The sequence below is a fragment of the Tinamus guttatus genome, unplaced genomic scaffold, assembly GCF_059628265.1.
Source record: "Tinamus guttatus ecotype Peru unplaced genomic scaffold, ASM5962826v1 Tinamus_guttatus_pri_ptg000197l, whole genome shotgun sequence".
Lineage (NCBI taxonomy): Eukaryota > Metazoa > Chordata > Aves > Tinamiformes > Tinamidae > Tinamus > Tinamus guttatus.
Window position 1 is genome coordinate 655,965 of NW_028288731.1, and position 26,649 is coordinate 682,613.

Below are 26,649 nucleotides of genomic sequence, written 5' to 3' on the forward strand. Positions count from 1 at the left end.
AGTACTACTACGGTGAATGAAGGATTTGTGAGAACGAGCTGGCAAAATGCATTATATGTTCTGTTTTCTGTGATTCTGCCTCTGCCTGGTAGCAGGAAAAAGCCATCAGTCGCTATTAGAAGGGGGCTGACTGATCTTACCAGGGCTCTATCAATTCCCAGCATAACAGCAAGTCGAATATATGAAAGAATAGATGGTTATGGGATGAATATGTAACTGCACCTGCAGGCAAGTTTCTTTGGGCTTGATTAAAGGAAAGCCACATTAAACCCTCTGAATGTCTTCAGAAGAAGAAGCATGCAGAAGCCTCTCCCTGAAACCCTGACTAGAAAGTAGGTCTGGAAACGAATCCTAGCAAGGGAAAAAAGTTGTGGTGGCAGGTTTACTTTAAAGGAAATTGCGGCTGGTGCTGGCAGCTGCTCCGAGCGCAGGAATGCTGCACTAAGCCCTCCAAGGCCGGCCGGGAGCACGGAGCGCGCGCGGACACAGCGATCGGCGCCGCGGGCCTTGGAGCGCGTGCGTGCGCCTTGCTGCTGCTCCGCAGAGCCGGCCAGCAAGAAAGCCTTTCCACCCTGGCATTTCAGCTCCGTTCTGCCTCGCTGCTCAACGGAGCCGCTCCGTGCCGCGAGCCAAGTACCTTGCAGAGCATCTTTGCTAAAAGAAACTCTGTCGTGCAATGGGTCAGGCTCAAGTTGTCCGGGCTCCGCACTGCATTTATCTGACATTTATTGGTTTGTTTTAGCCCTGTGCTGGCTGCTTAGATAAGAGGAGCTGGTAATAGCTCCTTTCAGAGAGCGAGGTCATTTATAAAAGGAGCATCCTGGCCATTGATGGGTTTATATGTTCGCTTATAAAAGTAGCTTTTGGAAGCAGGGGTTAGATTTTAATCTCTGGTTTTTCCTTGGAATTTGAAATCAGTATTGACCTTTCAATTCAGCTTTGCTGTCAGACTGTGTGAGCCAAAAGCTTCCTCTGGCAGGCTCTTTTCCTTTTCCTTTTTTTTTTTTTTTTAAAGAAAAAAAAAATCCATCTCCTAACTATGGAAAGCCAGCAGATGCGAGTGCAGGAATGACTTGACTCCAAAGCCTAAGCACCCTTGAGGCAATCCAGCCATGAATGAAAACATTCAGCTCACGGGAAGTGCAATATAATTTTTCTCCACAGCCTGGGGTCTAGACAGCTAGATGTTTTTTTGCCCCTTCTTTCTCTTCAGGAGTGGAATTAGCACTCTGAGTCAGCTGATGCACAGGGTAATTCAACTACCATTTTTAGCGGCAGATCCTGTTTCAGTGCTGGCTTCAGGGGAGGCTTCTGCATTATATTAGCTGGAAATTCACTCGAATCCTGGTGTTGAGGTGAAATCCCTTCATCCTTGCACCACCCTCCACTTTCCGAGCACGAAGGATGTGATTTTTATCAAACCCCATCTGGTGACTGCCCCAGTTTGAACCATTACTGCTCAGTATTCCCAGGGATCCCTTTTCTGTTGAACTACTGCATGACCCCCTCTCCCTAAAAAAAGCAGTGCCAAAACAGGACAGAAGAAACAAAATCTTATCTAAAAATTTCCAAAGACCACTGGAGAGCAAGTACGAGGCTGTATTAAAGTGTGCCCGGCTTTGCAGGTTCAAAAGATGGGGCAGCCACCATGAAACAGGAGTTTAATTCTGGGGAAATGCCTGGGCTCCTCATCTACGCTTGTATAAATCTTGCCACAGTAAAACAAAATAATAATTAAAGATTAACACAGTATTTGCAAGACTTTCCTTGGCAGATGGTTATGGAGTGCTGCTCCTTCTCAAAGAGGATTTGGAAGATGAACTTAATTCCGAGTGTTGCACCTGGCTGCTGTGCTGGATGCGGGCTGAGCCGAAAGCCGGCTCCATGGCGCAGGGTATTAGAAGCTGAGCCTGAAGCCTGCCTGTGACCCCTTGTATTTCTTTTTCCATGACAGACTCAATCCCCGGCTCTGCTGCAAACAGCAAAAGCTGGTGACTGGAGAGAGGGACTCTTGCGGGGAGGGCAGAGACAAGCATCCCCTCCGGGCCCCTCGGTTGCTTTTCTTGTCTATCTGCCCAGGGCAGAATGGCGCCAAGTTGATGAAATATCAGTTTAGGCTGAACAACAGTGGCTGGAAACATCATCAAGGCATGTGCTGATGGTCAGACGGGGCTAGCAGAAACACGTAGCCTCCGGAGGAAAGCCCGCAAGCCGGCTTCCCTGCGCCGTAAGGAGATGCTTTCGGTTTCTGCACCCGTGATGCTCGAGGACGTGTTTAATCCGGAGCTGAAAGTGTTGGCCAAACTGGAAGTAAAGATAAGATCCTAGGCCAAACTGAAGCCATAGGTTTCTACAGAATCCATATGCTTCCTCTGGCTGGAAGTCCTACAGTTGCAACCAAAAGGATCTATGCTCGTGGTGCCTATTTCCAGCACAGAAGCCCCTTCCAGTCTCTTGCCCTTGTAGGGGCAAAATAAAACACTGGGAGGTGTGTGTGTGGGGGTGCTTAATGTGGCTTTTCAAACACTTCTGTGCCCCTCTCAGGGTTACAGCCCTGCCATTAGGTAGCCATGCTCATTTTGCTCCTTGGTTTCTTTCCGTTTTCTGGGAAGGGGCCCCGAGACAGTGTTACAAGGCCACTCATTCCTGTCCTGAACCCATCCCTGTTTAATCAGTGCAGGGGATTCCACATCTTTGCCTTCCTCACAGGTTTTGTGAACCTAGGAGCCTTGCTAACTATGCTCCATAATCCCAGAAATTCCGTAGGGAGAGGAGCTCATTGCAATTTCCCTGTGTGGTTCTTCCTCACCTTTGATCTTTATTTTTTGGTGCAAAAGGCAAACCTTTCCACGGTTCCAAGAGCCATGCGGAGTAGTTTTCCATGAGGGATTTTGGTCGCACACGCTGTAACATTTGCCACCCTCGCAAAGGGCCGGCTCCCGAGCGGGTCACGGACACGGCGCGGCCTCGGGCCGGCCCCGCGCTCCGGGCTGCCGTGCCGCGCGCTCCCCGGGAAACGCGGCGCGCGCTCGTGCCGATCGCGTTCCGGGCATGCAAGTGCAGGGCTCCGTGGCAGGCGTGCAGTGCGGGGGCTCGCGCACGGCAGGTGACAGGACACCGTCGTGTCAAGGAGCAAGAGAAAACCCGCTCGACGCTACCGGTCATCTTGTATCTGCCAAGCTGGGCGAGGGCAGCCACATGCCAAATGCTCGAGGGGAAGTCATGGGCATGCTTTATTCTGTGATGGGTATTTTTTTGTTTTACCTGACAATAGTGTCTTCTCAAGGGGTAGCTCCTGCATTGCTTTCTCAGCTGCTGTTGAAGGAAAAAGTGTGTGGGTTTGACTTTTAAACTGTGTTTTCTCTCTGATGCAAACATTGTTTCACAATATGATAAAAAGCAAAAGGATTAACCCCCGCTCGGTACTTACATGGCTTCAAGCATTTGCTAACACATTCAGCTTCGGTCTCAAATCTATTGGCATTACCACCGCAGCCACCATACCAACCCTGGCTGCAGATCTTGTTTTTGTAGTCAAAGAACCACACAACCTGATAGTCCTTGCACTGTATGCCCATGTCATAGTCCAGCAAGCAAGGGTCTGGCAAATCTGCGTTGCAAAATGCGCAAAAGTCAAATGATTCTGCAAGGGTTAAAAGCTCAAAAGGCAAAGAGATTCAGCAAAACGAAACAAAACAAAACAAGACAAAAAAAAAGCATTCAAAAATGTTGGGAACTCAAGGGTTGGATCGAGCCCTTGCAGTTGACTTGGGTCAGCCCCCTGTTTCTTTGCATTTCTACGCACAAGCCTTCCCTTGCCCCAGACCCGCAGCCCTGGAGCCGGAGCGGCGGGAGCCTCCTACTCCCACTCGCTGCGCGCCAGATCGGGCCCTCAGACATTTGCCCCTGTCTCTTCTCAAAGCTATTTGTGCTGTCGTTGACTTTAATTGTTTAAGTGTGTTTATTTTAGTTTTAAAGGCAAGCCACACCTGGTGGATTTTAAATGCCTTAACGAGGATTTAAACATATGTTCCTTTTCTGCCTAGAAATGATAACTTAGGACCAAATCCCAGTATTTTTATTAGCAAAGCAAGGCTGTCTGTGCTAGCAGCGGCTTTGTCTATATAAGGACTGCCGAATTTGGGGCTTCCTTGGAGGTATGTGGGAAGATTTATGTGCAGTCCTCTTTCCTAAGACAGACCATTCGCACAGAAGGCTGGAGAGGGCTCAGTTAAACAACCCCCTGCACATCCCTTGCTCTGCTTAGTGCCTTTGATCTGTCGAAGGACTCCAGATGAGTGATGCCAGCTCTCCTTGGGGGCCCTCGGGCAGCGTTTTCCCTACACTGCCAGCTGCCATGAATTCTTGGGCACAGAAGCTTGCAGTAAACGGGTCCCGATACCCAGCCCACTCCTAGAAGCAGAGATTTAGATCTCTGCATTGACATTTAAACCCTACATTCAGGCTACTCGCGGTCAGCTAGCTAAGGGATTTCGGAGCAGCTTTGTTCCTCTCGCCCTCAGAGTGCATGGTGCATCCCCCTTCTGCTTGGTCAGACAGTCCTACATAACACTACATTGCTGATGGGTCAAAGCCAAGGGGGTGGTTTTCACCTTTGGGAGACAATCCAGTTGTTGGCAAAGGAGAAGAAATCTATGCAGCATGAGTGGAAACATGGAAAGGGCGGGATGTTGCAAGTGCAGAAGAGAGGGATGGTCCAGAGCATCGCAGTGATGAAGGGGCATGCAACGAGACAGAGAAATGAAACATTCCTTGCTGGTGACAGCCCTGTGGCCTGTCCATGGCAGCCAACCCCACCAGTGTCCTCAGGAGGCTGCGACAGCCTGGCCAGAGCTCCACGCTCTTCCCACTCAATATGAATGTCCAGACCCCAGCGGCAGCTCCGAAATTCTTACCATAGTCCAACGCACTCAACACCATCTCTCCACATTGCTGAATCTCCTTACAAAGAAAATGAGCTACGGTGGGACCAAACAGGCTTAAAAAAGAGCCTACAGGACTGATCACCTGGAGGACAAGGTTTGTATGCCAGATCCATCGCCTGTGCCAGCAATAGGATGCAACTTTATCAAAACTGGGCGCCCTTCCACATTTGTGGAAGAAGGGATACAGCCCAGCACTTACAGTACAAATGACTGTAATAGTGTTGAAATAATGAGCTTGGCATCAATGAAAGCGATGAGATGACGTATTAACAGCTACAATGATTGTGGGTTACTAAAAAGGTTAATGTGATGAGCGATAGAGTAGGATCCGACAGCTTGCTCGTTAATGTTTGTTGTGATAAGCCATTGATGCAGAGAAAAAAAGGAAGGGTGACTGGACTTAAACTGGAGAGAGAGAGAGACTATAATTTAGTTGATTTGTACTCCAGTGTTCAACACTGGATCCCCTGTTCTCCTTTTGCTGTCGGACAAACCCTTGCTTAGAGCTTTGTGTTAACCGAAGACCCAGTCTCTGCCCCAAATCAGGAGAGACTGAGCAAACGAGCATCAGGTGATGCTCAGCTATATCTACACCTAGGTCAGCTGGGAGTACTGTAGGGTGTTGAGTGTCTCTGTCAGGGGAAGGAACAGCATATGCTTGGGCCCTAGCTCAACTTTTTTTATGTGACAGAAATGGGACTCAACCCAAATCTCCTATGAAGCTTATGGCAACCAAGCCTCTGGCTCAGGCAGAGGGCATGGACCCCCTACAAGTGCTGCAAAGGTAGGAGACTTTGCAAAGTGAAGGACTGGGTTGTTGCAGCTTCTCCAGTGCTAGCGGGGCTATTGCTGCTCTGGGTTTGTGGAGGGGGCAGTGGGAAGACTGGTACAAATGGCCAGGCTGCTGGCGGGAATCCTGCTGTGGTGCACGCATGTTTCAGTGCTCGTGCCGGTACTCACCGCCTTCAGGCCCTTCCAGCGGCTCCGTGTTCAGCATCAGGTTGTCCAGGGCTACCTTGGACTGTGGCGGGGTCTCTGTGGGAGCAGAAAAAGCGGTCAGCCAAAGGGAAAGGGATCTTGCACACAGCTCTGGGTGAGCTCCACCGCCATCAGGCAGGAGTCTGCAGCCAGAACATCGCCTTCGGCAGGAGCGGAGGAGGCCGCTTGGAATGGCCAAGGCGTAGAAGTAAACAAAATCGCTGGCCCCTGTTCTACCAAGGGGAACGCTAGACACACTAGCTGTAGGAGTCGGGCCTGGATCTGTTTACCCTAGCACATACGTTTCAGAAATGTTTATTGGATGCAGCTGACTCCGTGAGTAATGCGTGACCGCCCGGCAGCGCCAGGACAGATTCACGTTCCTCTTCCCAGCGGGCTGCCGCACGGCGCGGCTGTGCTCGTCCTTCGGTGGTGACTCCAAAGGGAGCTTCTCTTGGTCCCCTGCATGAAGAGCTGCTTCACATGGTCCTCCCCGCATGAAGATTGCTCACAGCATAGCCTACAACTTAGCAGTGACTTTGGAGGAGTGGCCATGAACACTCTATAGCTTAAATTCTTATTTGCTCCCCTGGCCTTAGGGGAGGGCAGGGATTATAGAGAAAAAGATATATTCTCCAGGAGAACAAGTAGGTCCTGATAGATCTAGTAGTCCTTTCTCTTTTCCCCTGTGACCTTCAGGAGTTCTCCCAGTGTTGCATAAAGGCCTTTTGCCTTTAGAGATGCTCTGATCACTCTCCTATCATAATGGCCTATAGGAATTATGTAGTCGAGATCTTCCTTGATAGAAGTTGTCCACCAGGAAGAAGAGATAGGAATGGGAACACACTTCATATTACATCATGCTCTGCATGGTTGCATCATATTGCATCTCCCATGGCAAAACATGGCTCATCTTCCATGGGCTGTAGGGCAGGAAAGGGATAAAGCCAGGAACAGTTGGATTTGCTCTTCTGGTGGTGGCAAAAAGTCATGTGTGGCTTTGGGTGACTAGAGACCGTGAAACCTAATAGTCCAGGTAGCAGCTTGTGGATATGGTGGCTTTAGCCCCAACTGTTCCCTTTCTAGATTTACTCTACAGGCATTGTAATTCCTCTTGACCTCGAGGGCTTCAAGTGATGGCCTGCAAATGGTACTTCTGCACAGTGATGTCTTTTCCCAACATTTTTGTGGGCACATTTATTGCTCATGAAGGTAAGAGACTTCAAGCCTGGTCCAAACCCACTGAAGTCAATGGAAAGACTCCCCGCAAGCATTGGAAGAGGCTCTGAAGTGCCCAAATAAGCTAAGCACAGCACTGGCAGGACCAGCACAAGCTTCTCCGCACCACCTCTGCCAAACTATTAAAATATTGGCCTTGTTTTATATAGCAACTTTTGGCTATGCCAACAGGCTTGGGCACATGTGTTCGCCCAAAGGATGAAACTCGCCATTTAATCCCTTCTGTATGTTTTTGTTGGATACCATATTATGCAAAGCAGATAGGTGCTATGGAAATTGCCATCTGAAAAACAGCTTTTCTTGCTTATTTTGCAATTGGCGCGGGCTGAATTTGTTCTGTGCTAGACCAGTTAACTATCATTAATTACAGCAATGCCTGCTGGACCCCACTAAGACACATTGTGTAAAACCTTCTGCACGCACAATAAGACAAATACCCCTCTGGGACTGGCTCTAATTCTACTGCAATCTGTCTTGATTTAACACCACTGAAGTGTCAACTTGCATTTGCCAAAGCAACATATTCTCCCTGTTTCACAACCAGGTCCTGCTGCTGGGCTGTAGGATGCAACACATGCAGGAACACAGCGGAACATTGTCAGGGCCTGGATCAGAGTTACCAATTGATTTCCCATCTCTAACGCAGTTTTTTCCATGTTTTTCTGTCCAACATTTTAAACTTTTTTTTTTTCTTCTCTCTGGCGGGTACTTACTTGTGCTGAATGTTCCTGTGTAGGTCACTCTGGGTTGGGATTTCTGGTAGCCAGTGATGACTACAAAGTATTTCTGTCCGCTCCTGAGGCCTCCGATGATGCGCTCGGTGCCCGTTAGGTTTTGCTTCAGGACTAGGGAGTGATCGTGTGCTAAGGTGATGGTGATATCAAAAACAAAGGAGTTTGCAGGCTCCGGGCTGACCCAGCGCAGCCTGGCACTGTTTTCGGTGACGTCTGTGATCTGGATGTCATTTGTCTTTGCTGCAATTCAAAGTAAGCACTAAGTAAGGATTTGGAAGAGGAGAGGTCTCAAGGAAGAGGTAGCTTAGTGCAGTGGGCACTGTCTGCAACAAGTTGTGGATCATTGTGCAGAGGTACTCGATGGCTTTGGGCATCTCGGGTGCCCAGCTCCGGGTGATTTTGCTTAATAACCTGCTGCGATCTAGACACAGTCAGAAGGCAAATCAAAGCAAACCTTTCATAATATGTGTGCAGAGGTGCTTTCACCCCCTTGCAAGGGCACACAGGAAAGCTAACTTTACCCATCTGGAAGAAGGTCCTCATTCTCCAGGAAGCTTCCAACACTGACAAAGTGCCGAACAAACCACAATTATTATTTTACCAACCGAGAATTCAACCAACCCCATTGTACGAATGGCCATAAATAACAAAGCCTAGCTACACTACGGTGAACACACTGAAAGCAAAAGGGCTTTTCACATACCAGCATGTCTTCTCCTACCGCCCGCAGCACCGGAGCCGGTGGCGTTTGCTGCGGTCCAGCTGCTGGCCTTGCCCTGGGCTGCGGTGCTGGCCTTGCCCTGGGTGCTCGCTGTGCTCTGTGGGGTGGTGCTGGCCTGGGCCGTGGCGCTCGCGGCGCTCCGGTTCGGGGCTTTGGTCTGCGCGGCGGTGCTCGCGGCGGTGGTGGTTCTGGCGCGGGTGTTGGTGTTTGCAGCAGGCTTCGTGCTGGCAGTGACTGTGGTGCTGGCGCTTGCAGTTGTGCTTATAGTTGCATGGGGAGCCACGTACCTGTTGGTGAAATAGTAGGACACGTTGTATTAGGTCCCACATCTGAAAGCAAAGTTCTTGGTGCTCCAAGTGGGAGAACCCCAAACTACTTAGCTACTTCCGGAATTCTTGACCTGAGTGGTGACAGTAGCACGTGCTTCCTTCATACCTTTGATACATATTTAAATACGAAATTAGACCCAAAATCATATGCCTGCTTATCTGTCTTTCTCTAGGAGAGAGATTTGTTACTCTTTTGGTACAACACAGAAGAAATTGGTAGCAGACTGGTAATCCTGATTATCATTGAAGCAGTTTTTTCCTTGATTGATTGATTGATTGATTTTTTCTCCCCCAAATGGAAATTCAGAAATGAATGTTCTGCCCTAGGTAGACTGTCAGCAAAGCTCCTCCTCCCATAGACTAGCGGATACTTACACTGCTTTGTGCCCGGTGTGACTGTGGTTCTTGGCTAGCTGGTCACCCTGGAACCACTCGCACTGTTTCCGTATCTCCGGAGACAGGTAGAAAGCTGAATCGCCTAGAGACAAAGAGAGCCTGGCATTAACCAGGGCCTTTGAGGGTGGTGGCTACTTATCAACTGCATTACACATAGTCCATCTTAGTTAAAAACATTCCCTTCCCTTTGCTTGCTCTGTTAAAGGCTGTGTCATATCTCTTGAAATTTGATGCGGTTACTGGTAGATTGTTATTCCAATGTATAAACACGAGTGCAGTAACTGCAGCGAGGAGTATACATCTTAGTCTGCCACATGTAAACAGCATCCTTATAACAAAGCACTTGTAACCACACAATATTATTTTCCAGTAGTTAGACATTTCCAGGAGTAAGTGGGGGGAAAAAATGAGGAAACTTAAACATTTACTTATAGGAAAGATATGCAGATGTTTGCTTCCTATTCTGCTGGAAGACATTTCTGAACTAGTGCTTTGTTAGCCCAGTGGATTGATTATTGAGGCTTTTTTGATAAAAAGCAGTTTTCCTGGTAAGGGCCCATTTCTTGCTCCTGCTGGCCAGACCCGTTTAGGATATCTGCTAACTAGCTTTAGCTGGAGATCCTCTTGGGATCTCTAGCTAAGCTGAGGTATGAATTTTCAACATATGAATTATGTAGGTACATCCCAAACATAGCAACATTACTTATCTCTGAACAAAGACTCATGTCTGTCTGGTTCATAGATCTGAATACAGCAACTTCAGATCTCTGTCCGAGCAGGGCATATGTCTGCTGGACGTAATGCTTATGCTGAAGTTAGGAAGAAAGATTTAGTGCATATTCAGGAGCCTCTGTGTCAGCATTAGTCTGGTATTTGCACTTCGGAGGGTCAAGTGTCCCAAGCAGACCCCATGGGACACAACATCTTGCATGCAGCTGTACCACTGGCTGACCACACTCACATCAAGTCAGTGAGACAAGAGAAGTCAAGCCAAAGTGGATAGATGTGCAGAATCAATTGATGGACCAACTGACTAAAAGGCAGGAGGACAGGGAGACTGAAGAAAAGGGCAGATTCAACTAGACAGACCTATAAGAAGTAACAGATCACACAGTACAGATTTCATAAAAAAGAAACTGCACAAAAAGACCACTTCATTGGGACCTACTGGCCAAAAGAGGTGATCAGGCCAGAACCCGCTCAGCAGAGTGGGTTGATAGATCAAACCTGTCAGATTAACTGTATGGATATCATACATTGCCACTTTCACAGTGCTTGGTCTGAGGGATGCTGTACTTACTTCTGATAAAAGATGGGAGCAGTCTCCCGAAGCGTAGGAGGGGTTCTTCATGAAGCTCTCCTGGCTTATCAATCAACTTGAAGAACACATCATTGGGCTCACTGGCTAGGCTGTAGATATTCTTGACATTCACCTTCCTTCCAATGCCCAAGACAACAAAGAAATATCCTTTGCATTTGGCATCGAGAACAACTCTTTGCAGGTACTCAAGTTCCTGTTTTTTCACGTTTCCAGTCATCATCAGAACTATAACTTTTAGATCCCGAGGGTTTGGTGCAGTTTCAAAAATATGAGCCATTGTGTGTTCAATTGCACTTCCCATAGCCCTTGTGCCATAGAGCTGGGTCATTTGGTTGTGTAGGTAGTTAATCATCTTCTCTTTGGATGCATAATCAGTTAGTGAAAACTCTGTTTTTACTGGAGAGAAGCTTGAGTTGGTTTCATATTCGTAAGGAGCTTGCTGGAGAACTGCAACTCTTGCGTGGTGTTGAGATACTTTGGGGTCAGAGCTGATTTCCAGGTTACTTACAAGATGGGAAATGTATTTCTTCATCTCACTGAACTGCAGAGGGGTGGTGGACTCCGAGCTATCCATGATGAAGGCTATGTCAGTGTCCACATCTGTTGGGGCTGCCCTTCTGTCTCTGAATACGGGTCTCAGGCTACCAAAGCCACAGATAGGGTCAGGGTCACACACATCTAGGGAAGAAATACAGAAGGTTTCATTTGGATGAACTGAAAAGGAAAATCCCTGTCCCTGTTAAAATCCCTTGTGTCATATGAAATACTACCAAGCCATAGACATTCACCCATCCATTACTTGATACAAAAGTCATTTCATCCCAAAGCACATGTAATAGTGCACTTAGTGTTTTGCATGTACTCCTTTGTCCAAAGACATCCCTGAAGCTCTCTGTCATAAATGGCAGAAGGCCATTTCTTAGAATGCTTAGCCGTTGGCGTTAGGGCTGTCAAAATGGGAACAGGCCAAAAATGAAGCTCCTTTTTATAAAGCAGAGAACGCCCATGCTAAGCAGTGAGCCTCATTCATGATGCCAATGCTTTCCGCCCAATCTAGGAGTATGAAGGCCTTGTCTTCAGCAGCAAAAGGGCTGAATCCCAACTGGGCTCCCCCTCTGCGTTGCTGACAGCTGACTGCTGCACAACCAGTAGCATTTGGCATAGTCTAGAAGGGAAATGTGTGCTTTACCCAGACAAATGTGACAAGTCAAGAGTCTCCTGATAGTTTCGTTCAGCTGACTGCCACTGGTTGGAAGAACAATTGCGTGTCCAACTGCTGTGTTGTTGATCTGGGATAGATGGAGAAAAAAAAAACACATTAGTGATTGTGTCTTCTCCTGTTTTCAGCTCTAAGTAGGGGAGAGTAATTTTCTGGTTAACTCTAAGAGAATTTTTCCCCAGCACCCTGTTGTCCTGCCAAGGAGGAAGCTACAGTACTTCCATCTCTCATCTGCTGCCTTTCCATCTCAGTCGTTCCCCCTACAAGTACTGTCTTGTCTTCTGTTTCATCCAGCACCTGGCATTCTGTTGCCATGGTCCAGGATACAAAAGACTCATCACAATATCATTATTAGTGTTTGGCAGCATCTCATTCTGCATTGTGGGATTCCTTCCTAATAGACAATTTGGATGAATTTGCCCTGAAATACTTTCTTAATGTTAAGTGCTTGATCCAATCCTAAAGAAGCCAACAAAAGCATGACATTGATCTGGATTTGGATCTCTTGAGCTGGACTGAGGTCAAAAAAAGAGAGTAAGAGTGCATGACACTGACCTCCAGAGCTCTGATGAGAGCCTGATCCTGTCTGCTGGTGAGGAACACGGGCGTCACCCCGGCATCATAGAGCTTGAGCACTGCCTCATTGAGCTGTGGGGAGGCTCTCGTGTCCCCATTGCTGAAAAAGACAGCCACCTTCCTCATCAGGAACCCACTTCGGGCACGCTTGAAGGTGTTCCTGGCCACAAAGGACATGGCAGTCTCCAGGCTCCGTGGCTTTGTGGTCAGGGTCGCTTGGAAGTTTTGGATCTGCTGGAGGAGGCTCGACTTCTTCCTGGCATCAGCAAAGCGGATCTCGGTGGTGACCTCATTGTTGTAGGTGACAAGTGCCACCCGGGCTCCCCGGGGACAATTGCTCTCAGCGATGGTTAAGTTGTTAACCACTCTGAGCACAGTTTGCTTCATCCTGTTGATAACTTCCCTCCCGACACCTGAGGAGGTGTCAATAGCAAATGCCAGCTCCGTTGGGAAGACGGGGCACTCCTTGGGACCTGCCAGAAATGTGTGTTGGAAACAGTTAGTGCCAGCTATTTTTATTAGGATGCAAGGACCAGATCCTCAGCTGGGGTAAATCATTTTTACTGCCAAAGAGCTGCCATGAGCTGATTTACTGACTCAGTGAGCATCTGGCCCCCAGAGACATAGTTATAACTGGATTTAAAGAAGTCAAGGGGACTTACCATAGCAGCAAGCTGTGGAAAAGATGAGAAGAAAAAAGCAATTTAGTCAATGCAGTTCATATAATATGACTAACAGAAAAGGTGAGTGGCAGAGAATGAGCAAAGCACTGATGTACTCACGGCATTTGTCTTTGATGTTCCGGACAAGCGCACATTGCTTTTTAAAAAAAAAAAAAAAAAAAAAAAAGGGGGGAGTGAAAAGAGGAAAAAGATATGTGACATGGTAAACAGAAGTATATTTCGAAACAGCAAGAGAGAAGCAATGCCACACTTACATCTCTGGATTCTCCTTTATCTCCTTTAAGTCCCTGTTGGAAAAACAAAATGACACTGATTGAGTGCAATGTGTCTTTTAAGGGTGTCCCATGAGGTTATTTGCAATTGCTGTTTAACCATGGATCGTGCACAAGAAAAAGGGAAATCTGTCTTTTTCCTCAGCTGTGTTTCCAGCAACAGTTTAGAAATACTTTCTTCTTTCCTCACTGACCTTGCTACATGGCAGGTCAAGCCAGATGGTCAGTGCTATGTGCTCTTTCTCTCCCTGTATGGGCTATGGGGTGAGCACAGGGCACTTTCAGGCCTGCTGAAGGGAGCTCAAGGAGCACCAGCATTTTGAGCAGTTTAGTGATCTCCAGTTGTTTAAAAAAAAATACTTCCAAAAAAATCCAAAAACCACCTAAGCACACAATCTCCATCTCTTGCCAGGGGTCCCAGCAGCTATGGACTTGGCAGCATCTCCTGCACTGCTCTGTGTGGGAGATGTCTCTACGTCCTCGTGATACCGCAGGGTGGGATTTAGCTGTTATGGTTGGCGGGTTTCCACAGGACCAAATGCTGCGAAGGAAATGTCCCATGTGGGACAACCGCAAGGAAAGCAGGCGGATCTCATGGACTCCTCGGCCCTGAGTGCTCTTAGTGCCGTCAGCCCTGCTTTTGGGTGGCTGAGGACTCCTCGGTGGCCCAGGCCAAGAAGGTACAGCTCCTTCCCTCTTGCTACCACTTGCAAAGGGGTAAAAAGCCCATTTGATGACTGTCCTGATAACAAACCACTTTCTGCAGTGGGAAGATAGGAAACTGAACAGAGGCCAAAGCCAAAATGGAAGCATCATATGTGGTGCAAGGAAGACAGAGATGTGAGCGGCCATTCATGCAGCGAACACTTACAGATGGTCCAGGATATCCAACCTCTCCTTTCTGACCAGGTGTCCCAGGATCTCCTGCATTTCCCTAGAAAGAGACAAGGTAAGTCCTCTAATCCACTGTCTAGGTGACAAGGAAGAGAGGTCAGGGAGGAAGGAAAGTCTGATGGGTAGTGAGCTTCCTCAGAGGGCAGCATGGCAAAGCTCTGAAGTAGGGCCTTTTGCAGTGGCTTGTTTTTGTTCAGTAGAAACGCCTCCTTTCTCCAGGAAGCTTCCATCCATGAATGTCTGTAGGAGGGCTCCTAGGAGTGTGGGTCAACAGACAAGGGGAAAGATGTGCCCATGTTTCCATCCATGCATGCCCAAGGGCCCACTGGCCCAAACTGTGACATGTCAAACTTACCCTGCGGCCTCTGTTTCCTTTGGGGCCTGGGCCTCCAGCACCACCACGGTCACCAGGTGAACCCTGAGGTCAGGAAAAAAAGCACAAACAGTAGCTCTAGGTGTGCACAGGACACCAAGGATTGCTACATTGTTTGGAAAAGGAATTTATAGTACACTGGCCACACCGTACCTTGGGCCCTGGGTATCCTATGAAGCCTCGTTCTCCCTGAAACAACATAAGGGTTCATTTAAATAAGAGTTTTGGAAAATAATCCTGGTTCTGCAGACAGATCTGCAGCAGTTTAAGGTGTTAAATGATAGAGTGAAAAGTGAGAGAGACTGCAAGTTCAATTTGCAGTGTTGTTCCACATATGATTAATGAAAAGAAAGCAGCTACTGTTTTTAAGGTCTCTAAGACTAATATCAACAGTAAATGAGCTGTCAGAGATGCTGGCTTATTATTTTTAAAACTCCACAGATGCTCCTGGGGTTTTCTGGGTAAAAGTAACCAAAAGCGCATGCTTCCTGCTAGAACTGAATATAGATGGTGAAACCAAGACAAAAGCAGATGGGAAGGGTTCAGAAGAGTCTTGCTTGATTTTTCCACCAGGTTGCACTTAAGGCTGATTTCTGTGGGTGCATGGGGGTGTCTCTGACTTTACCCAGGCTGTGCGCCCCTCTGCATGGTGACCTTTGTTAGTTCCTTGGCCTTGGTTGTGATAAGCCCGATAAGGGATGTTGGTAGAAGGATGTGCTGAGGACACGCATACCTTTCTGCCTTTAGGACCTGGCCCACCGATTCCATCTCGTCCATCATCACCCTAAAATCAAAGTCAAAGGAGTTAACATGCTGTCTTCCAGGGATAGCTTAAATATCACAGATCGAGTGTTCAGGGACTTCAATAGGAAGAACCCATTGATGCCCCTGCGAGGACCTTTTTCAGATGAAGCTTTTGTTAGAAAGAAGTAGGGGAAAAAATAGAACAGTGCTAAAACTACAGATCAAATGAAAACATGCTTAGCATGTATTCACAATGTATAAAATCTGTGTGGAAGTCAGCAGTGGGGAGCAGACTAGGACATGACTCCCTAGTTCAGCCAGCACTGGAGGGGGCACCTAATGGCTGTATCTAACCCACGCTTTTGCTTCCTTATTTTCACCAACTATATTTTCCACACATGACCCTTCACCACATAAAGCAAGGAGAATGAGGCCCCATTATGAATGAGGCTCAGTTAATTCCTAAATCCTATTTATGGGATAATTTGAACTACTATATGCAGTTAATTCAGGGCATCTACTTACACCTCATGCAATGACCAGGACAAGAGCAAGTACCTACACAGGGAGTGTTTATGTCCCGTGCTCTACCTTGCTAAAATTCTTCTCCATGTTGCTCTGGACATCTGTCTGCAGGCAGATCTGAGCTGTTAAAGATCACTTTTGAAGCAACTACCATTACAGACTATGCTTGTGCCAGAGGAAGACAAACAGGGCCTGTTTCCCTCTCCTAATTTGCACTGTGTGAGATAGAAACTCTCTGCTGTGGAGGACTGTGGCCTGTTAACTCCAGGAGAGGGTTTAGTCCAGCATCCCTAAAGGTTTGAGTGCACAGCTGCACTTACCATCTCTCCTCGTGGTCCCTGCTGCCCATTTGGTCCTTTGGGTCCAGGGTTTCCAGGCTCACCCTGAAGAAAACATCCATTAAAGCATATGATGAAACTCCAGGGGAGTCCAAGCCTTTCCTACCCCATAAACATTGGTTTCTCTAAATAAAACTGGTCTGCAGTGGTCCTTGCAAGCGGGAGGGCATGGCTAGGACTATACAACAATAAAACTGCTTGCCCTTTAGCCAGATGTGGTCATCTCAAGAAACCTGAATGATGTAGCTTAGGACACCAGGAAGTTCTCCCCATGTGATTGTGCTTTTAATATTTGCCTTTTATTCACACTTTAAAGATAAAAAGCTCCCACACCCAGGGAGCTTTTTGTGTGCAAATTGGCAATGGAGCAGCCATGGAAATGACCCAGGGTGTGCATATATCTGGAGAGGGAAAAGCACATGGATGCTCTTGTGAGATCTACCCTGACCACCTTCCTGTGTGGACACTGGCTGAGAATCCACAATGGAAAACACTCTCCACAGTGGAGACTCCAGGGTCTCACAGCTGCTGTCACGTGGCTGCTTTCCCCCATCTACTCAGTTAAATAGGACCTTAATGAGATGGCCTTGCTGTTTAGCCTTGCTTTGCTCCACACCTATGCAAGCCAGTGAAGATGAGCTGGTTTTGCTCCAAAATGTTCCATTATTCTTTTTAAGCTCACTCCTATCTCCACTATGACTCCTCACTCCAGCCTTTTGCTGCTGTTTTACCCAGTGAGGTCCTGTGCTTGTCAAGACATACCTTTCGCCCGAAGGGACCAATCCTGCCCCGCTCTCCTGGTGTTCCTGGTGGTCCTCCACTACCCTGAACAGAAACAGAGGAAGAACTGAGGACCAGGTCAGTTCAATGTGAATTGTAGTAGCAACCTATACTGTCTCTAGAGGAACCCGCACCCCCAGGAAAGGTGCATATGGGAAGGGCAAAATCCTGCTCAGGATATTGGCTGAGAGGGAAAATGCAAGATATGTCTGGCATCATGGCCATGAGTCTTGCTGGGATAAACAGCAGGAAGGAGAAATAATGTCAAGAAGGGCCCTTTTGTGAGCCACCTTTTTTCAGTTCCCCTTTTTCTGTCACTCTTGGTCAAGAAATCTTTAGCCTAAGTTGAGAGGAGATCATTCTGGAAGAGTGTGTTATTAAGGGAGAAGAAAATGAGTGCTGGAGCCCTATGCGAAAATGGGAAGACGTTTTGACTGGGTCGTCTTTGGGCTCAGCAGGGTTTCCTTGATGAGTAGCTTTTGATGCTGACTGAGAACAAGTAGAAGGATTTACCCTAGGCCCAGGAACTCCCTGCTCTCCTCTCAGACCTGGCGTGCCAAGCTGACCAGGAGGACCCTGTATGGGGAGAAGAGAGAGATCACGTCAAGTCTGAATGAACACAGATGTCACAGAGGAAAGCAAAAGCTACTGCGCCCGAGAGGTGATTTTCAGCATGTCACCCCTTGCATGGTGTGCATGCCTGCGAATCCACTGACCTGGGGCCCTCTCATGCCTTGTTCTCCAGCCGGCCCTGCTTGACCAGGTGAGCCTTTGTTACCCTGTGAGTGCAAAACAAGGCAGATTAGTGTGGGGTGACATGGTCAGACTGGGGGAGCAGCAGGGAGACTTCAGGGCAGGGGGGCATTGCTTTATAGTTCTTTGGGAGAAGAACGTTTTTTTGTTTGTTTGTTTTTGTAGGATGGGGTTACGCAGAAAACAAGTACAGAACCGGTGGGTTAATCTGCCTCCTACAAACAGTGAACATAATTCTTCTTCATGTTTTGGTCCCTTTTTGCTATTCCTGCTTACCTAAGTCCTGGTAGCACATGCAGGGCTGAACTAGAGGTCCTCTCAGCCAGGATAGGGGAAGAGCCTCATAATATTGTCCATGTGGCTGAGACCTTCACCAGCTCTGTCAGGGGCAGCTGCTGCCAGCCCAATTTTGCAATAGCAGAGGAGGAGGGAAGTTTGGGGAAGGCAGAAAGAAAGAAGTAAAACCTCCTCTTGGCACATCCCTCTGAGTTCTCTGGCTGCCTACAGCTCTACAGGAGCTCGGGATGCATTGCCAGGGGTCACAGTGACAGTACCAGGCACCAGACACTTACTTTAATTCCAATCGGTCCCCTTCGTCCTGCCATACCCTGTGAATGAAGAAATGACAAGACTTGTTAGGAAAGGTATGTGTATGGGTAAGCACGTGCATTTCTGTGTTGCCCTTAAATTGGCATCTCTCTACTTCTTGTTATCCAAAATGTAAATGATAAATAGTTTAAACTCTTGAAGGTAGAATAGGGAGAGAGAAATCCATGATCCACCTTGTGCAGAATAGCCAGTTTTCACAAACCTTTGCACATTTACTTCTTCCTTGCAGCCCTCCACCTTTCCTGCAAGATGAGCTGCTTGCTCACATATGGGAGCATGTGTTTTGCCCCTTTTTTATGCACGATCTCCACAAATGCCTTGGCCAGTGCTCCCAGTGGAAGCAGAACAGCAGGGATCACATCCCGGAGGTTCAGAGATGCTGACTCAATAATATTCTTCTATAATTCTCAATTAGCAGGCAATTGCTACTGTCAGGCAACTGTCTTAGGTTGCCAGACTAAATGAGGTGTACTTTCACTGATATTCACATGCTAGAGTGAATAAAACCAGGATTAGGCCTTGTAAGTATGAAATTGTGGAAAACCACCAGGCTTTTTCATTCAAGTTTTTTTTTTTTTTTCCCTAGGAACAAGATTTTTGCAAGGAGGAGGAACAGATGAATGGGTGGTGTAAACTAAACTCACCCTCCTGTCTGCAGGTCTGGAAACTCACCTTTCTCCCGACTCCACCATCTTGCCCGCCTGCCCCAGGACCTCCAGGTTCTCCCTATGGGAAATACAAAACCTCAGGTGAGTGCCCTGCAATAAGCAGGCACAGGGAAACCAGGTTCAGTTCTGTAAAAGTGGATCTCTTCACACTTTCACACAAGCTATTCAGTATTCTAATATTGATGGAAATCATTCTAACAACTGATGGAGACATAGCATCAAGTGTTCAGGTGAGTTCAAGCTGACATTTCCATTCCTTGGGAAATGCTGTCTGATATATTAATATTGATATATTAAGATGCACTTTTATTCTGAAATTAAATGAAAAGGGAGTTCTGAAGTTTTCCAAGGGATGTGTGGGTTTTTTGAAAGGTTTCAGGTCAATCAGAGTATTTGGATTTGAGAGTTGGATTTGCAAACACAAGGTTATTTTCAACAGCAGTCTGCAGAACGTTTTGTAAATGAAAAATAAGCCTTTTACACAAAACATCACCCAAACTGAGCTTTTCCCAGGGAAAGTTTTGATTGCAATTTATCAACTTTTTCCAAAGGAAAGCTGTTCCATCTACAAACACAGAATGAGTTTAAGAAACTTGCACCTTTTTGGCAGCATCCTTTTTTCTTACTTGTTTTGTTCTATCTTACTGTAAAAACAAAAAACAACAAAACACAACAAAGAAACTTTACCATTGGTCCAATTTCACCCTTTTGGCCTCTGGAGCCCCGCTGAGTATTATCAGCTCCTGAATCTCCCTGAAAGCAATACAGCAATGAAAAACAGCTGTGTAAGTGGGACATGAAAGTCAGACACCATAAACTATTCCATCATAGCTCAGAACTAACATTTCTTTTTTCTCTGTCTTTTTATCCTGGATTAGATTTAATATTGGCGTTTTCATACAGACAAAGCATTTCAGATATGAAATGTCTATGTCTTATTCCACAGCACTCCAGAGAATAACCCCAGCCCTATCACCCATTGCCAGCAGTGCCTGGGCTGCAGCTACATGGGCCGTAGCTGTTGCCCTTGGCCAGGTGGCATTTAGTGGGACCAGTGGAAGATGAGAAGATGCCTAAGTAGTATTTACCGGATCTCCACGGAGCCCACGGTCGCCTCGTTCTCCTCGATCACCTTTGAGTCCCTTATCACCCTGTGGCAAAACACACAAGGTTAGTGAGAGGGACGTGCTGTTCCCAGCCGGCCTAGCTCCCCGTTTTGCAATAACAGCCCCAAGGGATGCACTGCAACACTGTTTCAGGACCATGCCAGGCTTTCCTCACCCTCTAGTAGCTCAAATCTACCCTTTAACCATTCACCAACCCCTTTGTAACAGCTAATGTGATAAAACTTACCCTCCTGCCAGAATATCCCTTCTCTCCAGAGGAGCCTGGCAAACCTTTGTCTCCCTGCAAAAGGAAAAAAAAAAGTGCATTGGAGAAAATTCTACTGCTTCAGAGCATCTCATTATAAGGAAAGAAGAGCAATTAAAATGACTGACCTCTTCTCCATCAATACCATCCAGACCCATTTCTCCTAGTTCACCCTGCAAGAGAGAAGCAGCAAGGTGCAAATGGTGAAGCAGGAGGATAACGGGGGGAAATACAGATGCGTTCACCTGTTCACACTCATGGCTGCAGCATAAGAAAAGAGCTCCATACCTTCTCTCCTGGGAATCCACGAGAGCCCTAAAGAGATCAGAAAAGGAGGTTACTCAATTTCTGCCCAGGTCATCCCTGTGGGAAGCGTTGGGGAAGGAGGAGCTGTGCTTGGCGGCAGACCCAGAGTCTAATGCTGCGGTGTAGGCTCTAAGCATTGGTGTTAGGCCAAGTAGATGCTACTACTCAAGGAGACACTGGGGCTGTTGCATGAGATCCTGAAGTGCCTAGAATTGGCCTCCGTGGATTTCCACCAGCTGGACTCTGGGTCTGCTCTCTGCAGGCTCCTTACAAACATACCTTTGTTCCTCTCTGCCCAGGACATCCCTGGAAACCTTGGGTCCCGTTGACACCCGGCGGCCCACGCTCGCCCTGTCATATGGAAGGAAAAATGCAGTAGTCAAGGTTTGCCCAATGCACACATTTTTCTGGCTACCTATATGTACTTGCAAGCCTGGGAGGTGGCTTCTTGGTGCCATGCTCATGGAAGCACTGTGTGATTAAATGGAGCATCAAGCTCTATAAAGTCAACACCTGCCCATGGCTTTTGCCTTTGTTGTGTAGAGGCCAGCTCTAAGCCTTTGCCACTGAAACACTCTTTCCAAATTCGGTCTAGGTCCTCAGCTCTGAAACAGCTTTAAAATTTCTCCTTTAAAAAATGACAAGCAACCCTGTATGCTGTACACAGAGCTCTAATCCAAGTCTGACATTATCTCCTCAGGAAAACATTGCGTTGCATGTAGTATCTGATGGCAGTGTTTGGCCCCTGCCTCTGATACTGTAAAAGCAAAGAGCAAAGCCAGCCCCATGGCCTCTGTTTCACCTTTGGGGCGTGATGCGTGGGGAATTGTTTATTCCAGAGGTGATGTGGTATTTCATGAGGTAAGAATTTGGATGAAATGGTGCTCATAAGAAATCATGGGACTTGTGTTGTCTGCCACTAAGTGATAGAAACACCCCTTCTTGGTCCGATCGCTGGAGTGACTTGAGTCTCCTCTCTGCTGCAGTCAATACTGATGCCTTTGGAATAGGCTACTGCTTTAATGAAGTCAAGGAGTTTGTTCTCTTTGTGTTCAAGCTCTCCGTGCCCTACTCCAAGGGGGATGTTCCCCCTTGCCTTGCAGGGATTGCGTAGAGCTGAGTCACCTTGAAAGGTGGGAATTATTGCCCCCCACTAGGCGCTCTCTAGCTCTGGGGGAGTTCCCTACTCCCCAGGAGCAGTTGGGAACTGGACCAGCAACTCAGCACATAAAGTAAGAGCAGAGCAGAGGCAGTCTCCTACCGGTCCTCCTTCATCACCAGGATAGCCTCCGTAGCCAATGTCACCTGTTGCACCCTAGAAGACAACACAGAGGATTTTTCATTTACTTTCATACTTCAAAGCAGTTGCTTTGCCATCTGTATAAATAAATTACTGAAAGAAACAGTCTCCCTTCAACCTCCCCAGCCTGTTTCACAAGACCCTTAACCATCTACTTCCCACCACCCTTTTTGCACTTGCTGCATCTTAATTTAAATTGTAAAAACGCTAAGGGAGGCTCGGTGCCTTGGAAGGAGACGACCTGCCCATCCCCGCCGTGGCTGGCCAGGCCTCGCGCAGGGGCCCGCGCTCCGGAGGCGACCTCGCGGTGTGTGACTCACCTTCGGTCCGATGGGGCCCGGCACCCCCCTGTCTCCCCGCTGCCCAGAGCATTTGCATGGGACCCCGCAGCATGTCCGTTCTGCGATGTTGTCCTGCAAAGAAACACAAAACAGTGTGGTGAAGGCGGTATGGAAACCTGGCAGAGCCCCTCCACCATGAATCCTGCTAGTCCTGAGGGTAAGAGTGCCTCTTCCCCAGGTAACATCAGTCTGACAGACATTTGTGGGTCTCTTTCCGCCTAGGAATAGTCATGACAGCTATCCAGAGAGATGTGTGTTGTCAGACAGATTAAGTTGTGCGGTGAGGGAAAACAAATTATTATCTTTTGCATATAGACACCGAAGCAAGGGTTAAAATGGGAACTGAATAGAGCGGAAGTTGGAGAAGGACCTTTCAGGGGATCAGTCCTTAAAACAGTACCTGTCACCAAAGAGAGCAACCTCATCTCTGAAGAAACAAGTCTAGACTGTGAAAGATGCCAAGAGAAAGTCTTTGCAGTGAGTAGCTCACCAGCAACCCACAGGCTGAGAACAATCTGTGAGAACACCCCCAAAAAAAAAAAAAGATATGAATTCAGAGAAATCGCAGCTTGGTTTTGCATCATCCACTAGAAAGAAAAAAAATAATAAAAAAATCCTTTTCTTTGCCAAGTACGTTGCTGGCTGCAAATGTTTCCTGCCCGCTTTGCACATTTACATTTTGAAAGGATTTTCCTAGTCAACTGAATTGCATGGGAATGGGCTGAAGTCTAGCTCTTATCCCAAAAAAAAGAAAGTTCTCTGTTAAGTCCAATGACTGCACCCTGATTTGCAGAAAAGTTCCCAGCAAGGTTACCACAGGGCTCAGTGGTTACGTCTAATCTTGTCTAATGGGTTTATTAACCTGCTGGAAAAGGAGGTGAATCATGCTGGTGGCAGATGTGAAGCTGGGGGGACCAGGACGTACTAGGAATAATTGCTAATTAATTCAAAGATCTCCAGAGAGATTACGTACATGGGAGGGAGAAAAATCTCTGAGCTTCAGTCTGGAAGAAATGTAAGATTCTTCAGCCATCAAAAATATGTCTGAAAAACAGGCACTGTCTGGATGCAGGGCAAGAAACCTAGAAAGCTGTGCTGCTGCAAGAGGTTTAACACGGGCAGGGCATGAGTGCCCATTAGCCACAAGCTTGCAGTAAGGTTACAAAAACAACAGTATAAATATAGGCGGAGGAGTGGCTTTCTGGCATGGCTGTTTTTCACTCATCCCAGTCACATCACACGTAATGCACTGTGATCGGGGCTTCTTCGGGGGTAATAGGAGATGAGAAAGTGCTGTGATTAGCTCTTACTTTATCCGTTATGGCATCTGTAAAAGAGCTCACGGGACACAGGGACCGGAGAGGGCCAGAGCCAAGTGGGTGTAAATCAATGCTGGTTCAGAGCAGCAGAAGATCTGGCTGTTGGCTTTTCTCCAGCGCTACAAGGCAACGGGTGCCTGTGCCAAGTTACTTACAAGTTGTTCTGCCAGCTCGAAATCCAAGTCCAGTAGATTAACTCTGAGAGGCCTGTTGTAGGTGAAACCCCGTCCGAACTCTAGTCGCATCACTTCATCAAAATTTTTCACTCGGTCCAGGCCGACAAAGAGAAGAGCGTTGACACCTGAAGGGGATGAAACAGAAGGTGCTGTGTCAGGGCAGGGTGCTGTGGTCATCCTCTGCCTCCTTGACTGCCAGCGCAGCACGTTCAGTCAGGAAGGGGCCATGCTGGAGTGACTGACCACTTTCTGATGGAAACCTCATCCCTTGACAGGCTGGCTTGGGCCTGGTGTTTTACCTTTTGTCTCCCTGCAATGCCCCAGAAGCTCTGGGGACAGTCTAAAAGGGTAAGACCTATGATCTCCATCACGCAGGATAGTCTCCTATTGTCCCCTAGGAATGCTTGCCTTGGCACATGTGCGTGTGCAAATATTAACTGCATTGAATGAGGTGAGAGACTTGGGATCTCATCATTTCTGTCTTTGCCCATCCCTCCCTTTCCATATCGCATGCCTGCTTAAGTACCAACAGGTAACTAAATAGGAAGGTGTTTGAGAACAGCAAATAGATGTAGAATTCATTGCTAACTTTGAATTCTTTATTCATTGCTGTCTAAAGATGACTTGATTCATAAGAGATGGTAACTTGGGGTGTATATTAGCATGGGCTATAATCTCTAGCTAGCTCAATGAAAAAATTACCTTCTCTATGCAAAGCATCCGAAGTAGCCTCCAGCTCATCCAGTGAATCATCAGCACCATCAGTAAAGTGGATTACCACCTGAGAGAGAAAGAAAGTTATTTAAGGCCCAGCGTGGGTCAGCTGTGAATCACAGTCCCTTACAGCCTGGCTCAGCACCCCTGGCTTCCACAGAATTGCACCAGTGAGAGACCCAGCCCTGAGGCCTGGGAGGTGGTCTTGCTGCAGCACCCCTGCCTTCTTCCAAGGGGCATTTTGCGTGAGGTAAGACGAGGTTATGTTCTATGTGGGCTATGGCCTTTTGCATCTCTCTGATGGCTTCATGTATGCTGTATCGTCCAGGTGTGTGAAATGTTAACAGTTAAAATCTGGAAAGCAAACTGTGTATGGCCATCAGTGCACATGGCTGCTGGCTGCAGCAGTGCTGGGCGCTTGTCAGGAGAGCACCTTGGACGTGCTGTGACAGTGCAGGGAATGTGTCGTGCTTAAGTGACCGCAGGACAGAGTTGTATCTGTGAACTTTGTGAATTGAAACACATCATAAGGCAGCTTTACCACATGGTGCTGGCCCAAGGGCCTTGATTCCATGCCCTGCTGGATAACCAAGCTTGGTGCAGCATAGGGAGAAACCCGAGAGGGACAGTGCTGATTTACCTTGGTGCTGCCAGAGGGCGCGGAGCTGAATTTGTTCAGGTAGGTTCTCAGAGTGTCTGCCGTGAGGAAGTAGGGTCCCCGTGTGCGCATGTCTTGAAACCTCTCAAACAGTTCTGGCTGGTACTCGGAGAAGTCCAGCCCTTGGACGGGTCCCCCCCGAGCCTGGGCCAGGATGGCCACCCTTACAGTCGGTGCCTCGTTGCCTGTACAGCTGATCTTCTGCATCTGGGTGATTCTGTTCAGCACAGCCTCTACTCTGGACTCCAGCCCTCGCTGGGAATTGAATATATTCTGCCCAGGGCCAACATCTGAGACATCGAAGCCAAGTATCACGTCTAAGTCGCACTCTGAAAAGCAAACCCAGAAAGAAAGGAGGTGAGTGGTCGAGTGGTTGCTTTATTCAATAATTGTCTTCCTAAATTTTCTATTGTGCACTAGAAGATCTCTGGGTTGAGAACTGTCGCCTTTTGATACACAAATCTGATAGGTCTGGATTCTGCCTCAGGCTTCCTTTTGTTGTGGTAATGATAACTAAGTGGCTTGTTTGAGGAAAAAATGTGCTTTTTCTGTGTGACTTAGCATTGGGTTAAGCTTTTGGATTAAACTGAGTCCAAAAGAAATCTGATTTTTCATTATGCGGCCAAGACTGCTCCTTTCTCTATGTTGCATGGGAGCCTGTCTGTAATTTCAGTCAGCAAGTGTACAGGTAGGAGGTGAGAGCCAGTTGGTTGATCTCAGTGCTCCTGGAGCTGTTTTCACCATGGCTGGGATTTATGTGGGACACCTGGATGTGAGGTGGAAAGGGTCTGACTATACAGACAGTGAACTTGATTGCTCTGAGCCTGGTCCATTCCTAAGACTATTAAAACATCAGCCTCCCCACACGCCCTCTCTCCAGTAATAGCAGGGTATGACTCAACTGCAGAGATCGGGGCTGCTTCTGTGCAATACCCGGACTACAAATGGGTTGAAAGTGGTCCAGCACAGCCAGAGATCATGCATGATTTCAATCTTACAAATGTTCCAGTGACCCAGAAAGGCCAGATCCAGAAGCCATATTAAGTGAAAGTGTTGTTGCCAAGACATTTCTTTAACATTAATCATGCTGAAACTGTAGGGTGGTACCGCTCTTTCCTGATTTAGGAAGGCATTTGCAGTTACCACCAGTGGTGCTTTTCTTTTCCCTGTGCTCATTTTTTTTGTCTTGTTTGGAGCTGCTGCTCTGTTCAGTCGCTATAGCTCTTCCTTGACTTCTCCAGAGCTTCAGTAGATGTCTCTCCTCAAAAGCCAAAGGGAAGGCTGAGGTATGGTCAGTAGAGCAAAGCCACTTGTGTGGGGAGCAGGGGGTGCTAGTAACCTAAACCAGCTGAGTGGAGTCTGGGCT

The 26,649-nt window shown here is 47.5% G+C and overlaps 1 protein-coding gene across 1 annotated transcript in view; it reads right to left on the minus strand.

Moving 5' to 3' along the window:
* Positions 1-26,649, minus strand: part of COL6A3 (collagen type VI alpha 3 chain) — a 51,881-nt gene that overhangs the window by 1,847 nt on the left and 23,385 nt on the right. Inside the window, exons 11-42 of the mRNA XM_088523678.1 lie at positions 25,266-25,612; positions 24,614-24,692; positions 23,891-24,036; positions 22,396-22,488; positions 22,037-22,090; positions 21,055-21,126; positions 20,758-20,784; positions 20,598-20,642; positions 20,452-20,505; positions 20,187-20,249; positions 19,786-19,851; positions 19,103-19,156; positions 18,394-18,429; positions 17,785-17,847; positions 17,582-17,644; positions 17,051-17,113; positions 16,271-16,333; positions 15,415-15,465; positions 14,835-14,870; positions 14,664-14,726; positions 14,286-14,348; positions 13,397-13,429; positions 13,230-13,278; positions 12,439-12,932; positions 11,854-11,953; positions 10,644-11,342; positions 9,323-9,425; positions 8,601-8,905; positions 7,877-8,137; positions 5,907-5,981; positions 3,431-3,610; positions 3,265-3,315 (exon numbers count right to left, since the gene is read on the minus strand). Coding sequence (XP_088379804.1) covers positions 3,265-3,315; positions 3,431-3,610; positions 5,907-5,981; positions 7,877-8,137; positions 8,601-8,905; positions 9,323-9,425; positions 10,644-11,342; positions 11,854-11,953; positions 12,439-12,932; positions 13,230-13,278; positions 13,397-13,429; positions 14,286-14,348; positions 14,664-14,726; positions 14,835-14,870; positions 15,415-15,465; positions 16,271-16,333; positions 17,051-17,113; positions 17,582-17,644; positions 17,785-17,847; positions 18,394-18,429; positions 19,103-19,156; positions 19,786-19,851; positions 20,187-20,249; positions 20,452-20,505; positions 20,598-20,642; positions 20,758-20,784; positions 21,055-21,126; positions 22,037-22,090; positions 22,396-22,488; positions 23,891-24,036; positions 24,614-24,692; positions 25,266-25,612 — 3,951 coding nt within the window. The remainder of the gene's footprint in view (positions 1-3,264; positions 3,316-3,430; positions 3,611-5,906; positions 5,982-7,876; positions 8,138-8,600; positions 8,906-9,322; positions 9,426-10,643; positions 11,343-11,853; positions 11,954-12,438; positions 12,933-13,229; positions 13,279-13,396; positions 13,430-14,285; positions 14,349-14,663; positions 14,727-14,834; positions 14,871-15,414; positions 15,466-16,270; positions 16,334-17,050; positions 17,114-17,581; positions 17,645-17,784; positions 17,848-18,393; positions 18,430-19,102; positions 19,157-19,785; positions 19,852-20,186; positions 20,250-20,451; positions 20,506-20,597; positions 20,643-20,757; positions 20,785-21,054; positions 21,127-22,036; positions 22,091-22,395; positions 22,489-23,890; positions 24,037-24,613; positions 24,693-25,265; positions 25,613-26,649) is intronic.